Genomic DNA, 26438 nt, shown 5'->3' with positions numbered 1-26438 from the left:
ATTCCTCTGTTGGGGCTGGAGTCCTGAGGCAAATGTGGCATGGGGACCCCAGCAGCAGCTTGTGGGAAGTGGAGCTTCAATATGACCCAGGGCTCTCGCTGGTGGAAGGTGCTCTCCAGCCCACTGCTCACAGAGGCCTGGGTACCTCTGGTTCTCCAGAGATGGCAGGGTTGTGAAGAGGGAGAATGAGGACAGGCTGAGCGCCACAGCTCCTCACAATCCCAGTGGACTGGGCAGTGGTGCCCTGTGTTGCAGGGAGCAGCATGCCCAGGTGTGATGGCTTCCACCAACACAGCAGGTATGGGTTTGGCATGGGGTTTGCTCTTGAGCCTGTGAAGGGGCTTCAGACAGAGGCTTTGAACATGGAGAGTGATCAGACCACATTTAAGGTTTTGTGCCCAAGTGCCACCAGAATCCAGCCTTGTGTCTCCATTCCCCTGGGGCTGAACATCTGGGAAAACATCTGGGCTGTCTGACCCCTGACGAGTGAGATGCAGGGACTTCCCTAGTGGTGCAGTGTTTAAGAATCTGCTTTGCAGTGTAGGGGACACAGGTTCAATCCTTGGTCATGGAACTAAGATCCCAGATGCCTCAAAACAACTAAGCCCACATACCGCAACTACCCCCATGCTCTGGAGCCCGTGAGCCACAACTAGAGTCCGTGCACTGCCACGAAGTTCCCACATGACGTGACAAAGATCCTGCATGCCACAGCTAAGACCCAGCACAGTCAAATAAATATTAGTGAGATGCAGAAATTTTCCACCTCTCTCAGGGACAGGAGTAGGAGAGTGGATAAAAGAAAAATTGCAGAACTACTTGTTTTGGTAATAACCAAGCATTGAAACAGATACCAAAGTGCCATTAAATACACCACACCCACTTCTATGCTTACAGAGTTTTGGGAAGGAACTTGCACTGTAGACCCAGGAACAACACAGTGTTAGCTTGCAGACACCTCAGAGACCATTGTGCAGGCTGGAAAACAGGCTGGGTTAGGGGAAGGGGCTTTCTTAGAGCATGTAGCCAATGTGTAGAAGACTGGAGACTCGAACTAGGCCTCCTGAATCTGAGCTACCTTCTTTTGAGTATCAATACACTGCCTCCTTCCAGGTATCTAGGAGGCCAAAGGGTTGTCATGACAGCAAGAGGTAAGGCATCCTGGAAGCTTTCGGAGAAGTCATTCAGGAATGTCATTAGGAGATTGCTGTCTCCTTTCACAATCAGGTGCGATTTATTTGTTTAAAACATCACAGTGACTGGAAGGAATAGGGCAGGAATAGGCATTTGGCGTCACTGATTACATTAGGTTCTTTGGGGACCTTGGCATCAGGACCATGACTGATCATTTCTTTGGTTTTTGAGGGGAAGTGGATGTCAGTTTACCCAGGAGGTGGAACAGTCAAAGGCTGTGCACAGGAGAGGCAGTGGTGGGGATTCTGGAAGGGAAAGGAAAGGAAAAGAATCAGGCTCTGTCCCAGTCCAGCCAACACTTAGAGGTGGAAAGGGGCCCTCAGCTAGGGCTGAGTCTTGGGCAGTGGCTTCTGTGTCATATTGTCAGGCTTCTCCCCCAGCTCCAGGATATGAAGGCTGAGATGGTCTCTCCAAGCACTGCTCAGCAGAGAGGACAGGGCTGGTGGGTCTTCCAGGGTCAGGTGGGGAAAGATGAGTGTCTCACTCTTGAGTGGGAAGCGGCACTTCCTCACGGCTGGCCTGGTGGTACCAGGGGTCACCACAAACAGACGGCAGAGCCACGGTCCCCCAGCCGCTTGGCAGGCTGCGTGTCTGGTGAAGTTGTTCAGGGCTTGGCACAGGACCCAGTCCTCAGCCCCACCCATGTCCACCACGTCCACTGGCAAGCCCAAGCCTGGGAGGTGCAGGAGGTGCCGGGGGGGCATGTAGGTGTGGGTGAAGACGAGTGTGAAGTGGGTGGGTACACGCAGGGGCTCAGGGGCATGAACCACCCGCTCCAGGTGCCCCAGGCCAGGCACAAGGCCCCCCTGGTGCAGACACCCGAAGAAGAGGGCACCCAGGACGTTGAAGAGGGCCAGAGTGCCCCTGCAGGGGGCTGGCTGGGTCTGCAGACTACAGAGCAGGACAAGGGGCACCAGGAGGGGAATCAGGAACCGAGCCTCCTGGTGGCTAAAGGCAGATAGCAGGGCAAGGGGCACAAAGTAGAAGAGCAGGAGGAGAGACCTGGGGCTGGGCCGTGGGCTCCAGGCTTCCAGTGTCCTTGGGAAGCCCATCTGGGCAAAGGCCTGCAGGCCAGCCCGCAGCTGCTGCCACGCGGCCTGCAGGCTATGGGCGTGCAGCATCCCAAAGAGCAGGAAGCCGTTGACAGCCAGGTGAGTGAGCCTTGCATGTGTGCCATGCCTTGCCAGGTTCACCGGATCCAGGTTGTAGCGCAAGAAGTTGGCAGGTGTAAGGACAAGGGTGCTGGGTCTAGATGGACCAGAGAAGTACCAGCTGTCCACAGCCACAAACGCCACTGCAGTGAGGCTTGCCCCCGGGAGCAGAGTCAGGGCTTGCTGGGTCAGCGACTTGAAGCTGGGATCTGTGGCTCCGCAAGTGCCCCAGAGGAAGAGGGGGACCAGAGCAAAGGCCAGAAAGGTGGGCCGGTTGAAGAAGCCAGCCACCACAAGGCCCCCAAGAAGCCAGCCATGCCACCGCGGGCCTGGAGCGGGCTTCCTAGGTGTGCGGCTCCTGGCCGCCCTGGGGGACACCAGTACCAGCAGCCAGGCGAAGAGCAGTCCCTCGATGGCGTTGGAGAAGGTCCTTGTGTAGAAGACCAGGGTGACGTAGGACCCGGACAGCAGGAGCAGGGCATTCCAGCGCTCCGCCCCCCAGCCTGGAGCCAGGTGGTACACGGCCAGGTCCAGGGCAAAGGAGAGGGCGGTGAGGAGGAGTCGGGGCCCCACCAGCAGCAAGTAGCCACTCACCGCGCCCGGCCATGGCCCCCACTCTTCCCAGAGCCTGAGGAGCCAGAAGGCAGAGCCAGAGGTCAGCAGTGGGAAGACCGCCGTGCGGCAGGGGCTGCTGGGGTGAAACTCCCAGGGCCGGGCGGCCTCAACGCCTAGGACGTCCCCTGCAGAAAGAGGAGGAGGGGTAAGCCAGATCTCAGCTCAAGAACATGGTAGACCAAACCCCAGCACGGCCCCCAGGACTGTCTGTGCCCCACACAACCCTGGGGCTGTGAAGCTGACAGAGTCCACTCCTGAGAGTAGGTGATGTCGTAGGGGACCGCTGGCCCCAAGGCAGGGAGAGCACCCGGATGGTGTGACAAAAGCCACAGGAACCCTTAAGACCAGAGTCATCTTCAGCTGGTGCTGAAGAGACAAGAACTAGCCCAGCCCACACCGTGTGATACCCTGAGCAGGGAGCCTGGGTGGGACTTCTGACTTACAGAACTGTGAGCTTCCAGGTCAGCAGTGGGAAGACCGTCATGCGGCAGGGGCTGCTGGGATGGAACTCCAGGGTTAAGCTGCTAGGCCTGTGATGGTCTGCTGTGCAGCCCCGCGCCTAGGAAGCAAGGTAACACTGCACTCTGGACAGCGTGTGTGAGGAGGAGCAGGGGGAGGCTCCATTCCTCTTCTTGGCGCTCTAAGGTCTCCAGAGTCAAAAACGCATCTCTGTGATCATGATCGTCCTCCAGGACAGGCAGTGTGAGAGTGCGGAAGGGAGTGAGCAACTGTGCTTATGGTCTAAGGTTACTAGTTTTATCTAGGATTCCTAGTTTTTAAAACGAATACACCTGTAATTAAAATTACTTCCTGTGTGGGGCTAGTCTGTGACTCTGTACCCCACTGTCACAGAGCTTGGAGTGGGGATGAGGGAAAAACCTTAATTTCTGCATCTTAGCTCCAGGTCTCACAACATCTCCCACTTGATAACACTACGGGTTGTTTAAGGCTCTTTGCTTCTCCTCCTATTCGTCCAGCCTTTTGGCAGTTCTATGTCAGAAGGTGAAAGAGAAAAAATAAAGTCTCGGGTCAGATCATCCGGCTGCTTTTTGCTGGCTCAGGTTAAAATGGGGTGGAAAAGAAGACTGGACCTGGGCTTCCTTGGTGGCTCAGTGGTAAAGAATCTGCCTGTCAGTGCAGGAGACATGGGTTCAATCCCCAATCCAGGAAGATCCCACATGCTGTGGAGCAACTAAGCCTGCGGGCCACAACTATTGAGTCCATGTGTCACAACTACTGAAGCCCTCACACCATAGAGTCTGTGTTTTGCAACAAGAGAAGCCACCTCAATGAGAAGCCCTCGCACCATAACTAAATATCCCCGCTCACCACAACTAGAGAAAAATGCCCGTGAAGCAGTGAAGACCCAGCAAGAAAAAATAAATATGGTTAAAAAACTAATAAGACTGGACTTTTCAACTTTAAAAACAAATCCACCTGTTGAGGTCTATGGCAGAAAGGACTGATACCTCCTTAATATCCATTTCTTCCTTCATCCTTAGTCTCTTTAGCTGGGCATGTGGTCAGATATACAGACTATATTTTTTAGCATCCCTTTGTAGCTAGGTGTGGTCACATGACATATTCTGACCAATAAAATGAAAATGAGCAAAAAGTATGTGACTTTCAAAATATGCCCTTAAAGACAGTAGGAATGCCTATCTCTTTTCTGGTGGTGGGAAAGACCTGGTGTTTAACCTGATGGCTGGAGCTCAAGTAGACATCTTGAGCCATGAGGAAGAAAGCTGGTGACCACAGCATCTGAAAAGCCTCAAGATTTCTGGCAACTGTCTTAATGATGTGTCCTATTCCACCTAGAAGCGAAGTTCTAACAAGTGAGCAGTCTAGGTCTGAGCTCCCTCAGACATCACATGAACCTACAGAAACAAAGTTTCATTATTATGTCACAGCCCTGTATAGGCTTCCCCAACCACTGGGGAAGCCCAACTTTGAAATCCTTCCACTAAGAAGCCGCAAACAGCTTTTGTTCTGAAAACCTGTACTGTTGGTATAAGCAGGAAAACATCAAAGAGGCTGGCATTTCATTGGTAATATTTAGAAGGTCAGTGTCGCCCCTCAGGAAGGAGATGTGAAGTTCCTACTCTCAAATTCTTATGCCAGAGAGGCTTGTGGATTTACTGCTCATTTGCACAGACATTTTTCTCCCTCTGAACTAAATATCCAGGGGCTTCCCAGGTGGCACAGTTGGTAAAGAATTCGCTTGCCAATGCAGGAGACACAGGTTTGATGCCTGGGTTGGGAAGATTCCCTCAAGAAGGAAATGGCCACCCACTCCAGCACTCTTACCTAGGAAATTCCATGGACGGAGGAGCCTGGTGGGGGTTGCAAAGTCAGATACAATTGAACATTCACGCATGCTCTAAATAACCAACCAGCTCCTCGACCAGACTTTGCTGCACAAACTTATCTTAACCACACATGGGAAGCTTACCTGCCATGACCTCTGGAGACTGGAAGAACTCATCTGGGTGCACGTAGCCTGTCTGTGGAAGGAGACACCACACCAGGCGGAGCAGGCCAAGGCTGCCCCACAGCACCCTGGCTTCTATCTCCATATCAAATTGCTGCAGGGACACTGGGCCAGAGTGTAGAATGACTTCAGCTGCTGCAGATGCTATTCTGGTTCCACAGCTCTACATCTGCCAAGGATAACATTTGTTAGTTATTGTAATGTAAATCACACGTTTGGTTGTCTGAACAAACTCAAAATGGGTCTACACACAATAAAAATCTTAATAATAATAGCTGCTGTTTACTAAGTGCCTGCTAAATCCAGGAACTTTACATGCATATCTCATTTAATCCTTTCCACAGTCTGAGAGGCTGCTGCTGCTGCTAAGTCACTTCAGTCGTGTCCGACTCTGCGCGACCCCACAGACGGCAGCCCACCAGGCTCCCCTGTCCCTGGGATTCTCCAGGCAAGAACACTGGAGTGGGTGGCCATTTCCTTCTCCAATGCATTAAAGTGAAAAGTGAAAGAAGTTGCTCAGCCGTGTCCAACTCTTCCTGACCCATGGACTCAGCCTACCAGGCTCCTCTGTCCATGGGATTTTCCAGGCAAGAGTGCTGGAGTGGGGTGCCAGTGCCTTCTCCAATAGTGAGATAGTGAGTCTTATTATTGCATTTTACATATGGGGAAACTGAGGCCTCTGTTGAGTAATCTGATTACTTGCTAACCATATTTGTTAAGTGTCTAAATACAATACTTGCAAGTAGGATTAAAGTACCTTCCAAATCTGGGTCTCCAGCCCCATTCTACTCACCAGCTCCTATTTACAAGCAAGCATGGCAGCCTGGTTCTTAGAGTTCTGAAAACTTAGGAACTTCAATGGATTCCACCCATTTCTCTGCAAAAAATGAACTACATTTGACTTCATTGACTCCAGTTTACTCCCTCCAAATTTCATACACCTTGGAACCCACCTTTTGGAAGGTGAAGGAAACAGTGCTTCCCAAATTTATATGTTGAAATTCTGATGTAATGATGTCAGGAAGTGGGGCCTTCAGAAGCTGCTTAGGTCATTAGGATGGAGCCCTCATGAAGATTAGTGGTCCTATGAGACACCAGGCATTTATAAAAGAGCTCTCTCACTCCTTCCACCACATAGTGAGGATATAGTGAGAAGTTGCTGACTGTGAACCGGGAAGAAGGCCCTCATTATGCCAGAACCGTAATCTCAGACTTCCAGCCTCCAGAACTGTGAGAAATAAGGTTATGTTGTTAATAAGCCGTAAGTGTAGGTTATGTTGTTTATAAGTCTGTGGTATCTTGTTAAACCAACCCAAATGGACTCTTTCTGATGGGGATTCTCACTCCCTTGACTCAAAGATCAGTGGGAATCTGAGTTGACTGCACGATGGACCTTTTCATCAACACCAGTGTATCATCACAGGTGAACAGAAAAAAAAGTCTGACAATGTGTTTGTTCATTCAGTTCAGTCGCTCTCTGAGGCCCCCATGGAATGCAGCATGCCAGGCTTCCCTGTCCATCACCAACTCCTAGAGCTTGCTCACACTTACGTCCAATGAATCGGTGATGCCATCCAACCATCTCATCTTCTGTCATCCCTTTCTCCTCCTGCCTTCAATCTTTCCCAGCATCAGGGTCTTTTCCAAGGAGTCTGTTCTTCGCATCAGGTGGCCAAAGTATTGGAGTTTCAGCTTCAGCATCAGTCCTTTCAATGAATATTCAGGACTGATTTCCTGCAGGATTGACTGGTTTTATCTCCTTGCAGTGCAAAGACTCTAAAGAGTCTTCTCCAACACCATAGTTCAAAAAGCATCAATTCTTCGGCACTCAGCTTTCTTTATGGTTCACCTCTCACATCCATACATGACTACTGGAAAAACCATACCTTTAACTAGATGGACCTTTGTCGGCAAAGTAATGTCTCTGCTTTTTAATATGCTATCTAGTTTGGCCATAGCTTTTCTTCCAAGGAGCAAGCATCTTTTAATTTTATGGCTGCAGTTACCATCGGCAGTGATTTTGGAGCCCCAAAAAATAAAGTCTCTCACTGTTTCCATTGTTTTCCCATCTATTTGCCATGAAGTGATGGGACTGGATGCCATGATCTTCCTTTTTTGAATGTTGAGTTTTAAGCCAGCTTTTTCACTCTCCTCTTTCACTTTCATCAAGAGGCTCCTTAGTTCTTCTTCACTTTCTGCCATAAGGGTGGTGTCATCTGCATATCTGAGGTTATTGATATTTCTCCCATCAATCTTGATTCCAGCTGTTTCATCCAGCCCGGCATTTCACATGATGTACTTTGCATTTAAATAAGCGGGGTGACAATATACCACCTTGGCATACTCCTTTCCCAATTTGGAACCAGTCTGTTGTTCTATGTCCAGTTCTAACTGTTGCTTCTTGACCTGGATACAGATTTCTCAGGAGGCAGGTAAGGTGGTCTGTTTAAGAATTTACCATCTCTTTAAGAATTTTCCACAGTTTGTTGTGATCCACATAGTCAAAGGGTTTGACGTAGTCAATAAACAAGAAGTAGATGTTTTTCTGGAATTCTCTTGCTTTTTCAATGATTCAATGGACATTGGCAATTTGATCTCTGGTTCCTCTGCTTTTTCTAAATCCAGCTTGAATGTCTGGAAGTTCTTGGTTCATGTACTATTGAAGCCTGGCTTAGAGAATTTTGAGCATTTCTTTGCTAGCATGTGAGATGAGTGCAATTGTGCAGTAGTTTGAACATTCTTTGGCATTGCCTTTCTTTGGAATTGGAATGAAAACTGACCTTTTCCAGTCCTGTGGCCACTTCTGAGTTTTCCAAATTTGCTGGCATATTGAGTGCAGCACTTTCACAGCATCATCTTTCAGGATTTGAAATAGCTCAACTGGAATTCCATCACCTCTACTAGCTTTGTTGTAGTGATGCTTCCTAAGGCCCACTTCACTTTGCATTCCAGGATGTCTAGCTCTAGTTGAGTGATCACACCATCGTGGTGGTTATCTGGGTCAGGAAGATCTTTTTTGTATTGTTCTTCTGTGTATTCTTGCCACCTCTTCTTAATATCTTCTGCTTCTGTTAGGTCCTTTATAATGGTATTTATAAATACCATTTCTGTCCTTTATTGTGCCCATCTTTGCATGAAATGTTCCCTTGGTATCTCTAATTTTCTTGAAGAGACCGCTAGTTTTTCCCTTTCTATTGTTTTTAACTATTTCTTTGCATTGATCTCTGAAGAAGGCTTCCTTACCTCTCCTTGCTATTCTTTGGAACTCTGCATTCAAATGGGTGTATCTTTCCTTTTCTCCTTTGCCTTTAGCTTCTCTTCTTTTCTCAGCTATTTAAGGCCTCCTCAGACAACCATTTTGCCCTTTTGCATTTCTTTTTCTTGGGGATGGTCTTGATCACTGCCTCCTGTACAATGTCATGAACCTCTGTCCATGGTTCTTCAGACACTCTGTCTATCAGATCTAATTCCTTGAATCTATTTGTCACTTCCACTGTATAATCATAAGGGATTTGATTTAGGTCATACCTGAATGCTCTAGTGGTTTTCCCTACTTTCTTCAATTTCAGTCTAAATTTGGCAATAAGGAGTTCATGGTGTGAGCCACAGTCAGCTCCTGGTCTTGTTTTTGCTGACTGTATAGAGCTTCTCCATCTTTGGCTGCAAAGAATATAATCAATCTGATTTCAGTGTTGACCATCTGGTGATGTCCATGTATAGAGTTTTCTCTTGTGTTGTTGGAAGAGGGTGTTTGTTATGACCAGTGCATTTTCTTGTCAAAACTCTATTAGTCTTTGCCCTGCTTCATTCCGTGTTCCAAGGCCAAATTTGCCTGTTTCTCCAGGTGTTTCTTGAATTCCTACTTTTGCATTCCAGTCCCCTATAATGAAAAGGACATCTTTTTTGGGTGTTAGTTCTAAAAGGTCTTGTAGGTTTTCATAGAACCATTCAACTTCAGCTTCTTCAGCGTTACTGGTTGGGGCATAGACTTGGATTACTGTGATATTGAATGGTTTGCCTTGGAAACGAACAGAGATCATTCTGTCATTTTTGAGATTGCATCCAAGTACTGCATTTCGGACTCCTTTGTTGACCATGATGGCCACTCCATTTCTTCTGAGGGATTCCTGCCCACAGTAGTAGATATAATGGTCATCTAAGTTAAATTCACCCATTCCAGTCCATTTCAGTTCGCTGATTCCTAGAATGTTGACATTCACTCTTGTCATTTCTTATTTGACCACTTCCAATTTGCCTTGTATCATGGACCTGACATTCCAGGTTCCTATGCAATATTGCTCTTTACAGCATTGGACCTTGCTTCTATCACCAGTCACATCCACAGCTGGCTATTGTTTTTGCTTTGGCTCCATCCCTTCATTCTTTCTGGAGTTATTTCTCCACTGATCTTCAGTAGCATATTGGGCACCTACTGACCTGGGGAGTTTCTCTTTCAGTATCCTATCATTTTGCCTTTTCATATTCTTTGCAGCCAAAGATGGAGAAGCTCTATACAGTCAGCAAAAACAAGACCAGGAGCTGACTGTGGCTCTCACCATGAACTCCTTATTGCCAAATTCAGACTTAAATTGAAGAAAGTAGGGAAAACCACTAGACCATTCAGGTATGACCTAAATCAAATCCCTTATGATTATACAGTGGAAGTGAGAAATAGATTTAAGGGACTAGATCTGATAGATAAGAGTGCCTGAAGAACTATGGAATGAGGTTCGTGACACTGTACAGGAGACAGGGATCAAGACCATTCCCATAGAAAAGAAATGCAAAAAAGCAAAATGGCTGTCGGGGGAGGCCTTACAAATAGCTGTGAAAAGAAGAGAAGCGAAAAGCAAAGGAGAAAAGGAAAGATATAAACATCTGAATGCAGAGTTCCAAAGAATAGCAAGAGATAAGAAAGAAAGAAAGATAAGATAAGAAAGAGATAAGAAGAGATAAGAAAGCCTTCCTCAGCAATCAATGCAAAGAAATAGAGGAAAACAACAGAATGGGAAAGACTAGGGATCTCTTCAAGAAAATCAGAGATACCAAAGGAACATTTCATGCAAAAATGAGCTCAATAAAGGACAGAAATGGTAACAGAAGCTCAATAAAGGACAGAAATGGTAACAGAAGCAGAAGATATTAAGAAGAGATGGCAAAAATACACAGAAGAACTGTACAAAAAAGATCCGCACGACCCAGATAATCATGATGGTGTGATCACTCACCTAGAGCCAGACATCCTGGAATGTGAAGTCAAGTGGGCCTTAGAAAGCATCACTATGAACAAAGCTAGTGGAGGTGATGGAATTCCAGTTGAGCTATTCCAAATCCTGAAAGATGATGCTGTGAAAGTGCTGCACTCAGTATGCCAGCAAATTTGGAAAACTCAGCAGTGGCCACAGGACTGGAAAAGGTCAGTTTTCATTCTAATCCCAAAGAAAGGCAATACCAAAGAATGCTCAAACTACTGCACAATTGCACTCATCTCACATGCTAGTAAAGTAATGCTCAAAATTCTCCAAGCCAGGCTTCAGCAATATGTGAACCGTGAACTTTCTAATGTTCAAGCTGGTTTTAGAAAAGGCAGAGGAACCAGAGATCAAATTGCCAACATCTTCTGGCTCATTGAAAAAGCAAGAGAGTTCCAGAAAAACATCTATTTCTGCTTTATTGACTATGCCAAAGCCTTTGACTGTGTGGATCACAATAAACTGTGGAAAATTCTGAAAGAGATGGGAATACCAGACCACCTGATCTGCCTCTTGAGAAATTTGTATGCAGGTCAGGAAGCAACAGTTAGAACTGGACATGGAACAACAGACTGGTTCCAAATAGGAAAAGGAGTATGTCAAGGCTGTACATTGTCACCCTGTTTATTTAACTTATATGCAGAGTACATCATGAGAAACGCTGGACTGGAAGAAACACAAGCTGGAATCAAGATTGCCAGGAGAAATATCAATAACCTCAGATATGCAGATGACACCACCTTTATGGCAGAAAGTGAAGAGGAACTCAAAAGCCTCTTGATGAAAATGAAAGTGGAGAGTGAAAAAGTTGGCTTAAAGCTCAACATTCAGAAAACGAAGATCATGGCATCTGGTCCCATCACTTCATGGGAAATAGATGGGGAAACAGTGGAAACAGTGGCAGACTTTATTTTTTGGGCTCCAAAATCACTGCAGATGGTGACTGCAGCCATGAAATTAAAAGATGCTTACTCCCTGGAAGGAAAGTTATGACCAACCTAGATAGCATATTGAAAAGCAGAGACATTACTTTGCCAACAAAGGTTCGTCTAGTCAAGGCTATGGTTTTTCCTGTGGTCATGTATGGATGTGAGAGTTGGACTGTGAAGAAGGCTGAGCGCCAAAGAATTGATGCTTTTGAACTGTGGTGTTGGAGAAGACTCTTGAGAGTCCCTTGGACTGCAAGGAGATCCAACCAGTCCATTCTGAAGGCGATCAGCCCTGGGATTTCTTTGGAAGGAATGATGCTAAAGCTGAACCTCCAGTACTTTGGCCCCCTTATGCGAAGAGTTGACTCATTGGAAAAGACTCTGATGCTGGGAGGGATTGGGGGCAGGAGGAGAAAGGGACGACAGAGGATGAGATGGCTGGATGGCATCACTGACTTGATGGACGTGAGTCTCAGTGAATTCCGGGAGTTGGTGATGGACAGGGAGGCCTGGTGTGCTGCAATTCATGGGGTGGCAAAGAGTTGGACATGACTGAGCGACTGATCTGATCTGACCTGATCTGATGCAATATTGTTCTTTATAGCATCAGACTTTACTTCCATCACCAGTCACATCCATAACTGGGCATTGTTTTCTCTTTGGCTTCATCTCTTCATTCTTTCTGGAATTATTTCTCCAGTTTGGAGAAATTATCTTCTCCAGTACCATACTGACACCTACCAACCTGGGGAGTTCATCTTTCAGCGTCCTATCTTTTTGCCTTTTCATACTGTTCATGGGGTTCTCAAGGTACGAATACTGAAGTGGTTTGCCATTCCATTCTCCAGTGGACCGCATTTGTGCAGAACTCTCCACCAGGACTGGTCTGTCTTGTGTGGCCCTACACGGCATGGCTCATAGTTTCACTGAGCTAGACAAGGCTGTGGTCCATGTGATCAGTTTGATTAGTTTTCTGTTATTGTGGTTTTCATTCTGTCTGCCCCCTGAAAGATAAGGATAAGAGGCTTATAGAAGCTTCCTGATGGGTGAGACTGACTGGGGGAAACTGGGTTTTATTCTGATGGGCGGGGCCATGCTCAGTAAATCTTTAACCCAATTTCCTGTTGATGGGCAGGGCTCTGTTCCCCTCTTATTGTTTGACCTGAAACCAAACATGGTGGGGGTAATGAAGATGATGGTGACCTCCTTCAAAAGGTCCCTTGCATGCGCTGCAGCACTCAACGCCCCAACCCTGCAGCAGGCCACGGCCAACCCACGCCTCTGCCAGAGGCAGAGTGTACCATCTCGGGTGAACAGAAAAACAGGTCTGACAAAAAACAGGTCTGTTTGTTACTCCTCCAGAAAAACATATGGTAACTGCTCCCTGGCTTCGATATTTTAAAGCTTGAACTTAAACAGCTATTGTTCACAGGTGTGATATCAAGTCACAACAGAGGAGACAAGACAAAGTGAAGCAACAGAACAGGAATCTGGCAGATGCCGACCAGGAGCCTCCTGATACTGAAACCTCACAGAGCTTAAAATATAAGTTTTGGGGCCTCAGCTTGAACTTTACAACTGAATGGTACAGACTATTTTTCCAGAGCCAGTGAATATCCTGACTTTTAGAGTTTTCAGATAGAAAAGAAAGAAAATAAAGTTTAGTCGCTCAGTCATGTCCGACTCTTTGTGACCCCGTGGACTGTAGCCTACCAGGCTCCTCTGTCCTTGGGATTTTCCAGGCAAGAGTACTGGACTGGGGTGCCATTGCCTTCTCCAGTGGATCTTCCCGACCCAGGGATCGAACACGGGTCTCCCACATTTCAGGCAGATGCTTTACCGTCTGAGCCACCAGGGAAGTCAGATATCTTTCAGATAGAAGATGAGGTCAAACTTAGTACTGGGATGTAAAGGTTTAATCAATATATATATATATATTTTTCATTAACAGCCAGTATGATACTGCAGGACAGTGCAGGGACTTGCGGTGGAGACAGGGGTAGGGAAGAAGCACAATGTCCATCACAGAGGACAAACTTTGCAGGCCTGCAGGCCTGGCTAAGATCCCAACTCTGCCCTTAGGTAGCTTGTTGCCTTGGACAAGCTGCCTATATCCCTAACCTCAGACTCCTCATTGACAAAGTCAGATGATAATATTAAGCTCATAGAGTTGAGGGAGATTTGAGAGCTGATGCATGGTGGTCAGTGGTACAGAATCCACCTGCCAATGCAGGATATGCAAGAGATGCCAGTTCAATCCCTGGGTTGGGAAGATTTCCTTGGAGTAGGAAATGGCAACCCACTCCAGTATTCTTGCCTGGAAAATTCTATGGACAGAGGAGCCTGGCGGGCTACAGTCCGTAGGGCCACAAAGAGTCGGACACAGCTGAGCATGCATGCACACACGCACGCACGGTGGGCACTTAGCATGCAGACTCCACGTGTGTAAGCGACTGATGGGAGACTGCTAGTATTATTTTCAGTTGAGGCACAAATAATAAAGCTGCTCCAGACACCTAGGTGTTAGTTCACAGTGTCCTTAGGAGCTTCTGAAGGTGAAGGGGCCTGGAAAGCCTGAAGAAAGAGGTAAAGTGAAGTGAAGTGAAAGTTGCTCAGTCATTTCCCACTCTTTGCAACCCCATGGACTATACGGTCCATGGAATTCTCCAGGCCAGAATACTGGAGTGCATTGCCATTCCCTTCTCCACGGGATCTTCCCAACCCAGGGATCGAACCCTGGTCTCTCACATTGCAGGAGGATTCTTTACCAGCTGAGCCACCAGGGAAGCCCTGAAGAAAGAGGTAGACCACTGGAGATTGGTAGGTGGCAGGTTTAAGAAGCAAAGAGAACCTACTTACCAGGCTTGTCTTGGGTGGCTGCAGGATAACAGACCTCCACACACCGCCTGCCAGAATCCTAAAGTTTACACAGAGGACTGAACTGGGCTCTGTTATATACACTGTCCAGACGGTCTCAGCACCACAGGACTATCAGAGTTCTGTTCTTGGGCAGTTTCTGGCGTGAGGAAGGCAAGCAGAACACACATTCCAATGGGGAGGGGGTTAGGGGCCTCCAGTGGCCAGAGTCCAGCTCATGGGTCACATGCTCTCCTCGGTCTCCTCCAGCACTTCTACTGACTACTAAAATAAACAGGATTTGCTTTAGTCCAATTGTCAAGATACATTTAGCATGGGTTTGGAGCTTTTCTCTAAGTAAAGAACTTTTACCGCATGATTAGATTAAAATACCAAATCCATTACCTGACTGGGAGCACAGAAACCAGCCTGCCCTGCTCTGCTGTGAGTAGTTACAGAACAAGCCTGGGTCCCGAGTCTGTTCTGTTTTCCTTCTGCAGTGACAGGAAATTCATCCTGTTTAATGCTCACCATCTATTCCCCCTTCTGGATAATAGCACTTAGAATTCACATTCAGAACTTGCACTCCTCACCCTCTATCACCTATTTTCAGCTATGTGGCTTGGGATTTAATTCCATCCCCAGACCCAGGCATAGATCCTGAAAGGTTTAAGTCAAATAACATTTGCCATCCCACTGCCCACATTGATTGGTTCAGGGTGGAGCACATGACACACTGGTCTGATCAGAGGGACTCGGAAAAGTACTGGTAAAGATGAGTCATGGCCCTTCTCATCTTTGCCTGGCTTGGTGGGGTGAGGCTGCAGGGGTGGGAGGGATGTCATTCCTTTGCTGGTGAAGTGTGTCCTCTGCCCCTCCTGGGGCTGGGGAGCAGGTCTTGCACAGTGATTCCACTCTGACATTAAATTATATATTCACTGGCTGTCTGTCTGCTCAACTGGGAAAATCGTGCAGCCTTTGGTGTAGAGCACACCTCCCTGTGGGTTACACTTGGTACACGACCTTTAGGGTCGTGCTGGGACTTGCCTGAGTCTAATGATAGATCTAGAAGCAAAGGGAGTGGTGGGGGAGGGTCCTGAGGAGGAACAGCACCGTCTTGCAAAGCAGCTGCTTCAGGGAGGCCATTACAGTTTTCAATGCAGAGTTAATCCCCTCAGATGCATTAGTACTGGTCAAATAGTCTCATCAGAATTCAGGGACTCAACATCCCCATCTCTGTCAGGGTCTTCCAATTTGTTCTCATTCCAACAGTATCCCATCTCTTCCCAGTCAATGCCCTCCTTTTAACAGTAGATACCATTGAGACTGGGAATTTAATTTGCCTTGTAACTCAGCCACTCACTGGGTGAGATACTGGGTTTGTTTTTCAGCAAGTTTGGGGGTCATTTTATGAGGATCTTGAGCTGGGAATTTGAAGTCATGAGCTCATCTTTTCTTTTCCCATTTTGTCCAGCAGTTAGGAACTACCAGGCACTCTCATTATACTATTTAGTTTAACTAAAATGTTTGAACATCACTCAAAACCTTGCCTGGAGTATCCAACAGCAATATTTTTCATGTTTCTAGTATCATCCCTCCATGGACTACCAGTACCCTCTTTACCATGTGAAAGAGTCATTAGTGCCTTGAACTCTAATCAGACTACAGATCCAGTTCCAGAAAATCCAGGATGTGTTCAGAGAATTCAGCCTTAAGATTCTGTTCCTCTAGGGTAATTTCCTGCTGGAAACTAAATCCCACATGCTGCAATTCAGAGTTCACATCCCAGTATCCAGTCCCATCACTTCATGGCAAATAGATGGGGAAACAATGGAAACAGTGACAGACTTTATTGTCTTGGGCCCCAACATCACTGTGGATGGTGACTGCAGCCATGAAATTAAAAGATGCTTGCTGTTTGAAAGAAAGGCTACAACAAACTTAGACAGCATATTAAAAAGCAGAGACATTACTTTACTGACAAAGCTCTGCATAGTCAAAGCTATGGCTTTTTTCCAGTAGTCATGTATGGATGTGAGAGTTGGACCATAAAGAAGGCTGAGCACCAAAGAATTGATGCTTTGAACTGTGGTGTCGGAGAAGACTCTTGTGAGTCCCTTGGACTGCAAGGAGATCAAACCAGTCAATCCTAAAGGAAATCAGTCCTGAATATTCATTGGAAGGTCTGATGCTGAAGGTGAAGCTCCAATACTTTGGCCACCTGATGTAAAGAACTGACTCATTTGAAAAGACCCTGATGCTGGGGAAAGATTGAAGGCAGGAGGAGAAGGGGACAACAGAGGATGAGATGGTTGGATGGCATCACTGACTCATTGGACATGAGTTTGAGCAACTCTGGGAGTTGGTGATGGACAAGGAAGCCTGGTATGCTGCAGTCCATGGGGGTCACAAAGAGTTGGACATGACTGAATGACTGAACTAAACTGAAAAGATCCCCTCTGCCACAACTAAGACCCAATGTAGCCAAATAAATAAATTAAAAAAAAATTCTACTCCTCCAGAACCACCTCCAGTACCAAAATCCAAAAGTCAAGGGTCAACCAGAGAAAGAGAATCAGTAGGAGACCAGTTTTAAGATTTATTGCAATGAATTGGCTTATGCGTTTGTGGGGCTGGCTAGGAAAGTCTGAAATCTGTAGGGCAGGCCATTAGGAAAGGCAGGCTGCAACTTCTGGGCAGAAGTTGAAGCTGCAGTCCACTGTGGAGAGTTTCTTCTTACTCAGGAAAACCTTGGTTCTGCTCTGAAAGCCTTTCAAATGATTGCATCAGGTCTATACAGATTATTATTGGAATAATCCCCCTTACTTGGGCTTCCCTAGTGACTCAGACGGTAAAGCGTTTGCCTGCAATGCGGGAGACCGGGGTTCGATTCCTGGGTTGGGAAGATCCCCTGGAGAAGGAAATGTCAATCCACTCCAGCACTCTTGCCTGAAAAATCCCATGGATGGAGGAGTCTGATAGGCTACAATCCATGGGGTCGCAAAGAGTCTGACACGGCTGAGCGACTTCACTTTCACTTCACTTTCCCCCTTACTTAAAATCAACTGATTATGGGCTTTTATGCATCTACAAAATACCTTCACAGCAACACTTAGTATTTGATTGAATAACTGGGAACTCTAGCCTAGCCAAGTGGACACAAAAAAACTGACCATCACACTGTAAATAATTCAGTGTTTATAACTGTGTTTGAATTTTAGATTAATAGGGTAATTCTTTATGTAACTCATTGATAACTTGCTTTTTTTATTCAACATTTGATAACAGTATTCACCAGGTTGTTCTCTGAAGCTGCAGTTCCTTTCATTGTTATATGTATTCTACTGGTGAATATACTAAAGCTTACTTACCCTTCTACTGTTATTTACCAGCTAGGTTATTGCCAGGGGTTTACAAGCTTTTTCTTTTTTATTCTTAATAACACTCCTGTAAGATTCTTATTCAAGAGTTCTCTGAAGTACATACCTAGAATTGGAATCTCTGAGTCATAGGGTATGCATACTTTATCTTTAAAAATATTTCTCAGTTTTAATTTCTAATATGGTAAATAGCAATAGCTACACCTCACATAAAAAGCTCTTTGGGGGTCCTCAGTATATTTTAATACAATCATGATACTAAAATGTTTAAGATCAACTAGATGAGGGGCTAAATCTCCACTTTAAAAGAAAAAGTCAAATTTCATTATTATGAGAAAATAAGGAGGATAAATTTTATATTAAAATGAAGATGTTGTAGTTAAAGGAAGAAAGAATTCAGAAAAGAAATAATATTTTCAGTAAGATTAAGAAAAAATATAATGTTTTAGGCAAAAGATATATATGGGTATGCACACTTTTAGCTTCATCAAACAAGGCTGTTTCCCAAAGCAGATAGTGGAGAGCCCCTGTTTCATATGCTCGTTTATATTTTGTATTGTCTGATATTTGATTTTGTGAATCTTGTAGGTATTAGCATGTATTTCCCTGATTACTAACCTTTTCTTTTTTGGCTACACAGGATCTTAGTTCCCTGACCAGGGATTGAGCATGTGCCCACTGCAGTGGGAAAGCAGAGTCCTCATCACTGGGCCACGAGGGAAGTCCTCAACACCTTTTCAAATGTTTGTGAAAGGGTGTTCCTTCTATGGAATTCCTTTTGAACCATTGGCTGTCTTCTTCTTACCATGTATAGGAATTCTTTATATATTTTTTATATTTATTGCATGACAAGTATCCTTTTCTGGTTGTGCTATGCCTAATATTGATTATCTGTGCCTTCGTTTTTTATCTCTTAATCATTTTCACCAGAATTTTGTCAATGTTATGAATATTTTTGAAAAATCAGCTTCTGGCTTGTTCATCTTTTTAAAATTAATTTTTTCTTATATTTAGTTTTATCTCCCTTTTACTTTTTGGGGTATTATTTTGATATGGACACTTAGCTCATTAATTTTGAGACTTTTGAGCTCACTCATTTTTGAGCTTATTTTCTTATGAGAAATATTTATGGCTATACATTTTCTCTGAATACTATATTAACTGCATCCCACATGTTTTGTTATATAATATTTTCATCAGCTTTTGATTCTAAATATTTTCTAATTCCATTGTAATTTCTTCTTCAACTAATGGTTTATGGTTGAAGCATTTGTGTTTTTGATTAAGATTTTATTTTTATTATTTTATAATATTTATTTATTTGGGTGCACTGGATCTTAGTTGCGGCATGTGGGATCTTTAGTTATGGTATGTGGGATCTAGTTCCATGACCAGGGATTGAACTTGGGCCCTCTGCATTGGGAGCACAGAGTCTTAGCCACTGGATCACCAGAGAAATCCCCAAACTGAACTCTGGCCACTTGGTATCAAAAGTGGCTGTAGGCAGCAGGCCTTCATGAAAGAGAATATTTATACGCTGAAAGAAAACAGTTACAGGTCGGTTAGGCAGGGGCTGTGTGGGCGCTGCTTGTGCCTTCCTGGGGCCAGGGACGTATTCTCCTGGGCTGTGGCTCTGAGAAGTACACCCTCCCCTTGTGCTTATCCCGAGACCACCCAGAGCTTCTTGGCCAATGACCAGCTCTGCCACACCAGGGAAACTCCATCCCACACTCACCTGCTTTTCCCCCTTGACCACGTGTCCCATCACTGTGCTTTCATCTGCTGTGTCTGTGTTGGAAGAGCTCTGGTCCCTAGGCTCCACCTTGCAATCTGGTCCACACTGTGGGGAAAGAGAACAGTCAAATTGTCCAGATGTATGCTGCCTTCCTTCCCCCAAGAACTAAAGCAAATAGATAAAAGAAAAAAGAAGAGAAAATAACTACCAGTCTATCTTCTTTGTCTAGGAAAAAAAAAATTCAAGAATGAGGACAAAACAAAGGTATTTTCAGGTAAACCAAAACTGAAAGACCTTCACAAGAAGATCCTAGGACATTTGAAAGGAGATATATATATACACAGAGAAGGCAATGGCACCCCACTCCAGTACTCTTGCCTGGAAAATCCCATGGATGGAGGAGCCAGGTAGGCTGCAGTCCATGGGGTCGCTAGAGTCGGACACGACTGAGCGACTTCACTTTCACTTTTCACTTTCATGCATTGGAGAAGGAAATGGCAACCCACTCCAGTGTTCTTGCCTGGAGAATCCCAGGGACAGAGGAGACTAGTGGGCTGCCGTCTATGGGGTCGCACAAAGTCGGACACAACTGAAGCGACTTAGCAGCAGCAGCAGCAGCATACATATATACACACATGTAGACGTATACACAAATATATATCCGGCAGAAGGAAAAATGACTTCAGAGGAGAGATCTGAGATGGAAGTAGGAGTTGGGCCTTAGATAGGAGACATCCAGAAGGTGGAGTCGAGTGGAGGCCATCCTCCTGCTGCACTGCTTTCTTCTGGTGGTAAGGTCAAGGAGGCGGGTAAGTTTTCTCAATCAGCACTCCAGTTTCACTCACCAGCTTCGTTAGGGTGCTGACAGGGAGCAAAGATCTTTGGGTTATGAGGTCACAGCCCCATTGCTGATTCCGAGGTCACAAGTAATACGTTGTGTTTCTTTTTAAAAAAATGATTTATTGGAGTATAGTTGATTTACAATGTTGTGTTTGCTCTGTGTCCTTGAACTTAATCATTGCAGGAGTGGCTTCCTGTGTCCCACCCTCCTGACAGGGGGACAAAGGTAGTAGCTCCAACAATGGGTCAGTTTTGCAGCTTCTAGGAGACGTTCCTGGAGGGTCAGCTTGAGCCTGCCCATCCAGCACCTCTGAAGTTTTCATAAGCAACTGTTTTCCTATATGAAACTCCTTGGGGATTAAAAAGTACATGATTGTTGGAGAATATCAACAAAAACTCTGACTCAAAACGGTGTAAACAATTTATCACGTCACATAACAAGACGAGCAGAGTTTGCTGCTGCCAAGGTTCCTTTGGGCTTCTCGGTGATCTTTGTGATTCTGCCTGTCTTGTTATGTAGACATCACCCTCACGCGGGCAGCAAGATGGCTGGTGCCCTTCCAGCCATCCCATCTAAACAAGACAATGTGGAGAAGAGTCTGTGTTTTTTATGCATGTCTTTTTTTGTTGTTGCTTCTTTTAAAATAGTTTTATTGACATATAACATGCATACAATTCATTTAATGTATATAGTTCTGTGATTTTAGTATATTCACAGATATGTGTAATCATTATCATCATCTTCAGAATATTTACCTCCAAGAAGAAACCTCATATCCCATTCCCCTGCTTACCACCCCAGCCCTAAGCCCCGACTAATCTATTTTCTGTCTCTATAGGTTTCCTGTTCTGGACTTTCATATGAATGGAGTCATATAGTATGTGGTCTTTGGTGGCTGGCTTCTCTCACTTAGAATGTTTCCAAGGTTCATCCATGTTGTAGCAGGTATCAGTACTGATTTCCTTTTTTATGCTGCTGCTGCTGCTAAGTTGCTTCAGTCGTGTCCGACTCTGTGCGACCCCATAGACGGCAGCCCACTAGGCTCCCCCGTCCCTGGGACTCTCCAGGCAAGAACACTGGAGTGGGTTGCCATTTCCTTCCCCAAATAGCCAAGTGCTATTCTATTCTATGGCTATGCCACATTTGTGTATCCATTCATCTGTTGATGACTATTTGAGTTGAACTTCTAGATATCGTGAATGCTGCTGCTATAAGCACTTGCCTAGAAGGTTCTGTGTGGAAACACAGTTTCATTTCCCGTGGCATATGTCTAGGAGTGGAACTGCTGGGTCACATGTTAACTTTGTGTTTAGTCATTTGACAGACAGCCAGGTTCTTTTCCAAGTGCTTCCCACCATCAGTACGGACTCTGAATTTCCCAAATCATGACCATTTGTTGCTATCTGGCTTTTTAAATTCTAGTCATCCTAGTGGATGTGAACTGGTATTTATTATGGTTTTGATTTGCATGTACATCTCTTTAAATCAAAGGAATCATTTCTAGATGTCCCCCACCTGACTTTTCACTAAGTCCCATTGGCCAGAAGGGTAGCAGATACACCTTCCTAAACCAATCAGTGGCAAGGGAAATGGGATTTCCATTGAGGACCCATTTCCTGGTTTGAAGTTGGGGCACTTGGCTGCCACCTTTAAGGCACACAGACATCCAGAGAAGAGGGCTTTCCCTAACAACATCAGGTTCTATTAGAAGGAGGAAGTGAGACAGAGGATTGGCCGTGTAGCTACGTCATGTGTGTGGCTTCTATGACACCAGGCTCTGATTGATGGCTTTCCTTCTTTTCCTCTGACCATTTCTTCTTAGGCGCCTCTTCCTCTGTCCACTACTGTCCACGAAGTACTTCCTCTTCATCATCCACACTCTTTGGGGCATCTCATTTATTTTCATGATTTCCATTTCCTTTTGATGACTTCAGAAATTGTTTTTCCTGAGATTCAGATTTACTAATAATAAATTAAAAAAATAATAGAATTGCCATTTTAAGATACTTATGCTCCAGGCAGGGGCTTCCCTGGTAGCTCAGCTGGTAAAGAATCTGCAATGCAGGAGACCCTGGTTCGATTCCTGGGTTTGGAAGATCCACTGGAGAAGGAATAGGCTACCCACTCCAGTATTCTGGGGCTTCCCTGGTGGTTCAGCTGTTAAAGAATCCACCTGCAATGTGGGAAACCTGGGTTTGATCTCTCAGTTGGGAAGATCCTCTGGAGAAGGGAACGGCTACCCACTCCAGTATTCTGACCTGGAGAATTACATGGACTATGGACTATTCCATGTAATTCTGGCATGGATTTTCATACTGTAAAACTGACAAAGAGTCAGACTGAGCAACTTTCATGCTCCGGGCACAGTACGTTATCTCATTTTACTCTCATCACAACCCTAAAATTCTATTCTTATCCCTATCTTACAGATGAAAGAATAGGTTTAGAGAGATTAAGTTTTTTTACTCAAAGCAACCAACTGAGGAGACTGATGCAAGTAGGAGTTGGACCCAGTCTGACTCCAGAAATCTAATCCACTTCCTGTTAGGCTTCTGCACTTCCCTCAAACACAGGGCAGCCAAAAAGAACATATCATTTCCCAATGACTTGCCCTACGCCCCCCCCCCCGCCCCACCCCCGTGTTCCCTGCAGCAGAGAGGGAACTAGTTTATCCAGGTATTGAGTCCAGAGACTCAAGGGTCATCTTCCATCTTAAAAACAAATCATTTTCTATGTGTGCATAATAAAATATTGAGAAGCAAGATGGTCTAAAGTAGACCACACTAATTTTTCTGCTTTTCCTCTCCCACCTGAACCCACACTCCTAACTGCACCCAGAGAGCGTGCGTGACTCTCCTGTATAAAACCTCTGAAGGGGGGTGGGGGGGTCAGCCCCTCACCACCCTCAGGACCAAGTCCACATTGCTGATTATGACTTCCAAGGCTCTCCAAGGTCCTCAGCAATCTCTCCAGCCTCCACTCTCACCTCTTTGTGTACAGAGCTCGGTGCTCCAGAAACATGACCTTTTTCTGTAGTCTCCTCCTCTATTCTTTGCTCACATTGCTCCCTTTGCAGGATACCCTTAAAATATGGAGGTTAAGACAAGCTTTGGCACTGAACCAACCTAGTTTCAAATTCTTGCTCTGTCATGGTGAAAGAGCACTTAGTCTCTCAACTCCAATGTATTATTTATCTGTAAAATGAGTATAACCCTACCTCAGAGCTGTCGTGAAGATGGATTAAACAAACTGTCTGGACCCCCTGAGAAGCTCTCCCTAGCCCATTTCTGCAACATCCTGGGGCAGGCCTTGCACTGTGCTGTCTCATTGCTTCTCTGTCCTGTCTGAGGTCCCCCCGATCTGGGATCCATTCGGATTCATCTCAGCCCCTTGAGTCCACCTGGATGGGACCACTGCACGGCTAGGGTCAAGGATAGAGGGTCAAGGATAGATCTCCCCTGGAGCGGATGGCAACATCGCAGGGCATTGAACTTAACAAGTGTGGGAGTTCTTTAGGAGACAATCGCTGCTCATCCAGCGGCTGGCTCCCGGGGCTGAGACCACGCTGGAGGAGGGCAACAGCACCAGGGGGCGGAGCCAACAGCATGGGGCGTGGCAACTACCCACCTAAACCCCATCAGTATGCAAGCCTGTTTATGCTAGTAAGCACCCTGAGCTGCCCAGCGGGGTTCCAAATCCTGCAAATCCCACAGCCCGCCCGTGTCTCTGCGAGGACAGGGAACAAGAGGGTTTGGAATAAAGGCCAGGGCCGCAGAGATTCGACTGCAGAGCAGGGAGCGGGTCCTGATATCCATAGTCAGGGGTAGCCAGCGCGCGTGTGCACGGGGTTGGGGGGCGGGGGGAGGCGCGGGGATGTCTGAGTGCAGGCAGCAGGGAGAGACCATTTTAGTGGCAGGGGTACAAAGAAGCAGAAACCACTGCGCCGGGCGCGGGGTGGGTAGCGGTGAGTGGGAAGGTGGCTGGGGAAGAGAGCACCACAGGGAGGCTAGAGCACAGGACGGTTGGGCAGAGAGACTCGTCTTTCTCGCTGAGTCCAGAGGCCTGGGGCTGGATCTCGGTGCCCTACCTTTCAGTATGCGCAGAATCTTGCTCTGGGGACGCAGCTGTGAAGGAGCATGGCCCAGAATGGCAGCCATCGCATGTTATCTTCCAACTTAAACTTCTTCCTGACAAAACTGCCAGATTGTTGCTTACAGGAAAGGGCAGCAAGCTGAAGGTTCAGCCCTCTCCGGATCCGGATCCGTATCCGGATCCCATATTAGGAGCAGGTTTTAAAGACTGCGTGGAAGGAAATGTTGGAGAAGGGGGCCCCTGCTCAACAGACAAATAATAGTCTTCTCTGGCTCAAAATAGGGCAAGGTCTTGTTCCAAACTCCAGTGTCCATCCCAGGTTCAGAGAGTGAGGGTGGCTTTCCTGAGTCCATTTTCCTGTTTGGTGCTGCATTTCATCCTCATCTGGACCCAGAGAGCCCCAGTAACCCCTGCAAGAGCGCTCTTTCCTGGGAGCATGCCAGTCTGACCCTGGTGCCTTCTTCTCTGGCTGCCCACATGGCCCCACATTTATCCTTTGTTTAACAGAGAAGGCAGCACGCAGGATTAAACACACATAAGAGAGAGTAGACGAGAGGAAGGTAGTTCTACCAACTTATAACATCATGTAACCATCCCTGACCTTGCAGTTCCCACCTGCAAAATGAGAACTTGGCTCTGTAGCAGGGAGTTTTCAGGTGTTCATTCAACAGGGGTTCTCAGTTTTCTTAGGGGAAGGTGTCTGGGAAGAAGGTCTGGTGAGGGATGTCCTCCTTAAGGAAAACTGTCCTTGTCTATTGTGCGGCCCACGCAGAGGCCTGACAGCCACTCACCAGAGTGCCGCAGGATCTCCTGCAGCAGGGCTCTTGTCTGTGTTCCCATGTGACTCCTGGTCAGGGAGGCCATCCCCTCACCCTTGGAAAGGATAGGCCTGGCCCAAAGCGCACCCCATGAGACCAGAAATAGTTATTCTTCTCTGGCAAATGAAGACTTATCTGTGTAGCATTTTACACTGCCTTTTGATTTCATCTTCACAGGGACCCTGGGAGGTAGCATTATATCCCCATTTTATAGATGGGGAAAGTGAGGCTCAGTAAAGTTACAGAACCCCCCAGCAGCAGAGTAGTAGGAAAGGATTTAAGTCTAGGCCTCTATCTGGGTTCAGAGCTAGTGCTCCATAGTGGAGGATATCCCCTGGCTCCCTTCCCCTTCCTGAGAAAACCTCATGGCCTAGAGGCTGGGGCAGGTCAGTGCTCAGAGCCAGTGGATCCCAGTTTGAAGAAATTTGCCCCTAAAACCGTGGAGGCCGTAGCTCCTTAGCCGGCCTCCCGAGTCCCCTAGCTTCTGCTGGTCTCGAGGCAGCTAGCAAAGATAGAAACGGAAACAATCACCTTCCTCCCTGACCTTCCCTCCTTCTTTGATCCCCATCAACTCTTCCAGAGCCGCTCGGGCGACTCACCGAGCGCGCGCTGCTCCCGGCTGCACCTGCCCAGCTGGCGGCCTCCGGCCCGGCCCGCGAGAGCCCCACGGGTAGGGGGTGGGTCGGGAGCCGCCCGGACTAAAGGGCTGGAGCCGGGGTGTGTCCTCAGCGAAGCGGCCTCTTGGTCTGGTCCGGGGAACTAGGCAAACCAGGCAGTGCGCCAGGCGGGGCGGAGGTGTGGTGGAGGGGGCTGGAGACCCGCACACCCAGGGCGGAGTAGCCCCAGGGCTGGGGGAGGATCCCCGGTGGCCCTTGGGTCACGGCACTTGGGCAGTGGCTGGTCTCCCCCTCCCCGATTTTCAGCTCATCCCCTTAGCAGTCCCCTCCTTGGCGACGCCTGGAGATCCGCCTATTTAGCAACAGGGACAATTAAGCAGAACAGTTTTAGGCCATGCTTCTTTGTCATTCCAAAGGGCGATCTCTGAGTTCTCTGTGGGTGGGGCTTGCTACTGCTCAGACGACCC

The 26438-nt window shown here is 46.7% G+C and overlaps 1 protein-coding gene across 50 annotated transcripts; it reads right to left on the bottom strand.

Annotated features, from left to right (window-relative positions):
• Nucleotides 1-1210: 1210 nt before the first annotated feature.
• PIGZ (phosphatidylinositol glycan anchor biosynthesis class Z (Gwada blood group)) lies at nucleotides 1211-26102 on the bottom strand. 50 transcript variants are annotated; one of them, XM_086400073.1, is made up of 8 exons: nucleotides 25886-26102; nucleotides 19604-19708; nucleotides 14492-14773; nucleotides 12374-12636; nucleotides 6405-6679; nucleotides 6245-6328; nucleotides 5413-5620; nucleotides 1211-3085 (listed from the first exon to the last, which is right to left on the bottom strand). In XM_086400073.1, exons 7-8 carry the CDS (start codon nucleotides 5534-5536, stop codon nucleotides 1518-1520), a joined length of 1692 nt encoding a protein of 563 aa, XP_086256199.1. In that variant the 5' UTR covers nucleotides 5537-5620; nucleotides 6245-6328; nucleotides 6405-6679; nucleotides 12374-12636; nucleotides 14492-14773; nucleotides 19604-19708; nucleotides 25886-26102; the 3' UTR covers nucleotides 1211-1517. The 50 variants fall into 50 exon arrangements, with proteins under 50 accessions (XP_086256199.1, XP_086256386.1, XP_086256162.1 ...); XM_086400260.1 differs by having other exon boundaries at nucleotides 14492-14549; XM_086400036.1 differs by having other exon boundaries at nucleotides 25954-26102.
• Nucleotides 26103-26438: the final 336 nt, after the last annotated feature.

Source organism: Bos grunniens, chromosome 1 (assembly GCF_055505025.1).
Source record: "Bos grunniens cultivar Pamir isolate PY7600 chromosome 1, Bosgru_T2T1.0, whole genome shotgun sequence".
In the NCBI taxonomy this organism is placed as follows: Eukaryota; Metazoa; Chordata; class Mammalia; order Artiodactyla; family Bovidae; genus Bos; species Bos grunniens.
Note: the sequence above shows the minus strand (reverse complement) of the source record. Positions and strands in the feature narration are given on the sequence as shown.

What these genes read in the sequence shown, in the direction of transcription:
- PIGZ (XM_086400058.1), bottom strand. Translation starts at nt 5,536, where the DNA reads ATGGAGATAGAAGCCAGGGTGCTGTGGGGCAGCCTTGGCCTGCTCCGC. An exon ending in GTCTCCAGAGGTCATGGCAG is followed by an intron (nt 3,086 to 5,412) that starts GTAAGCTTCCCA and finishes CTCTTTCTGCAG; the next exon opens with GGGACGTCCTAGGCGTTGAG.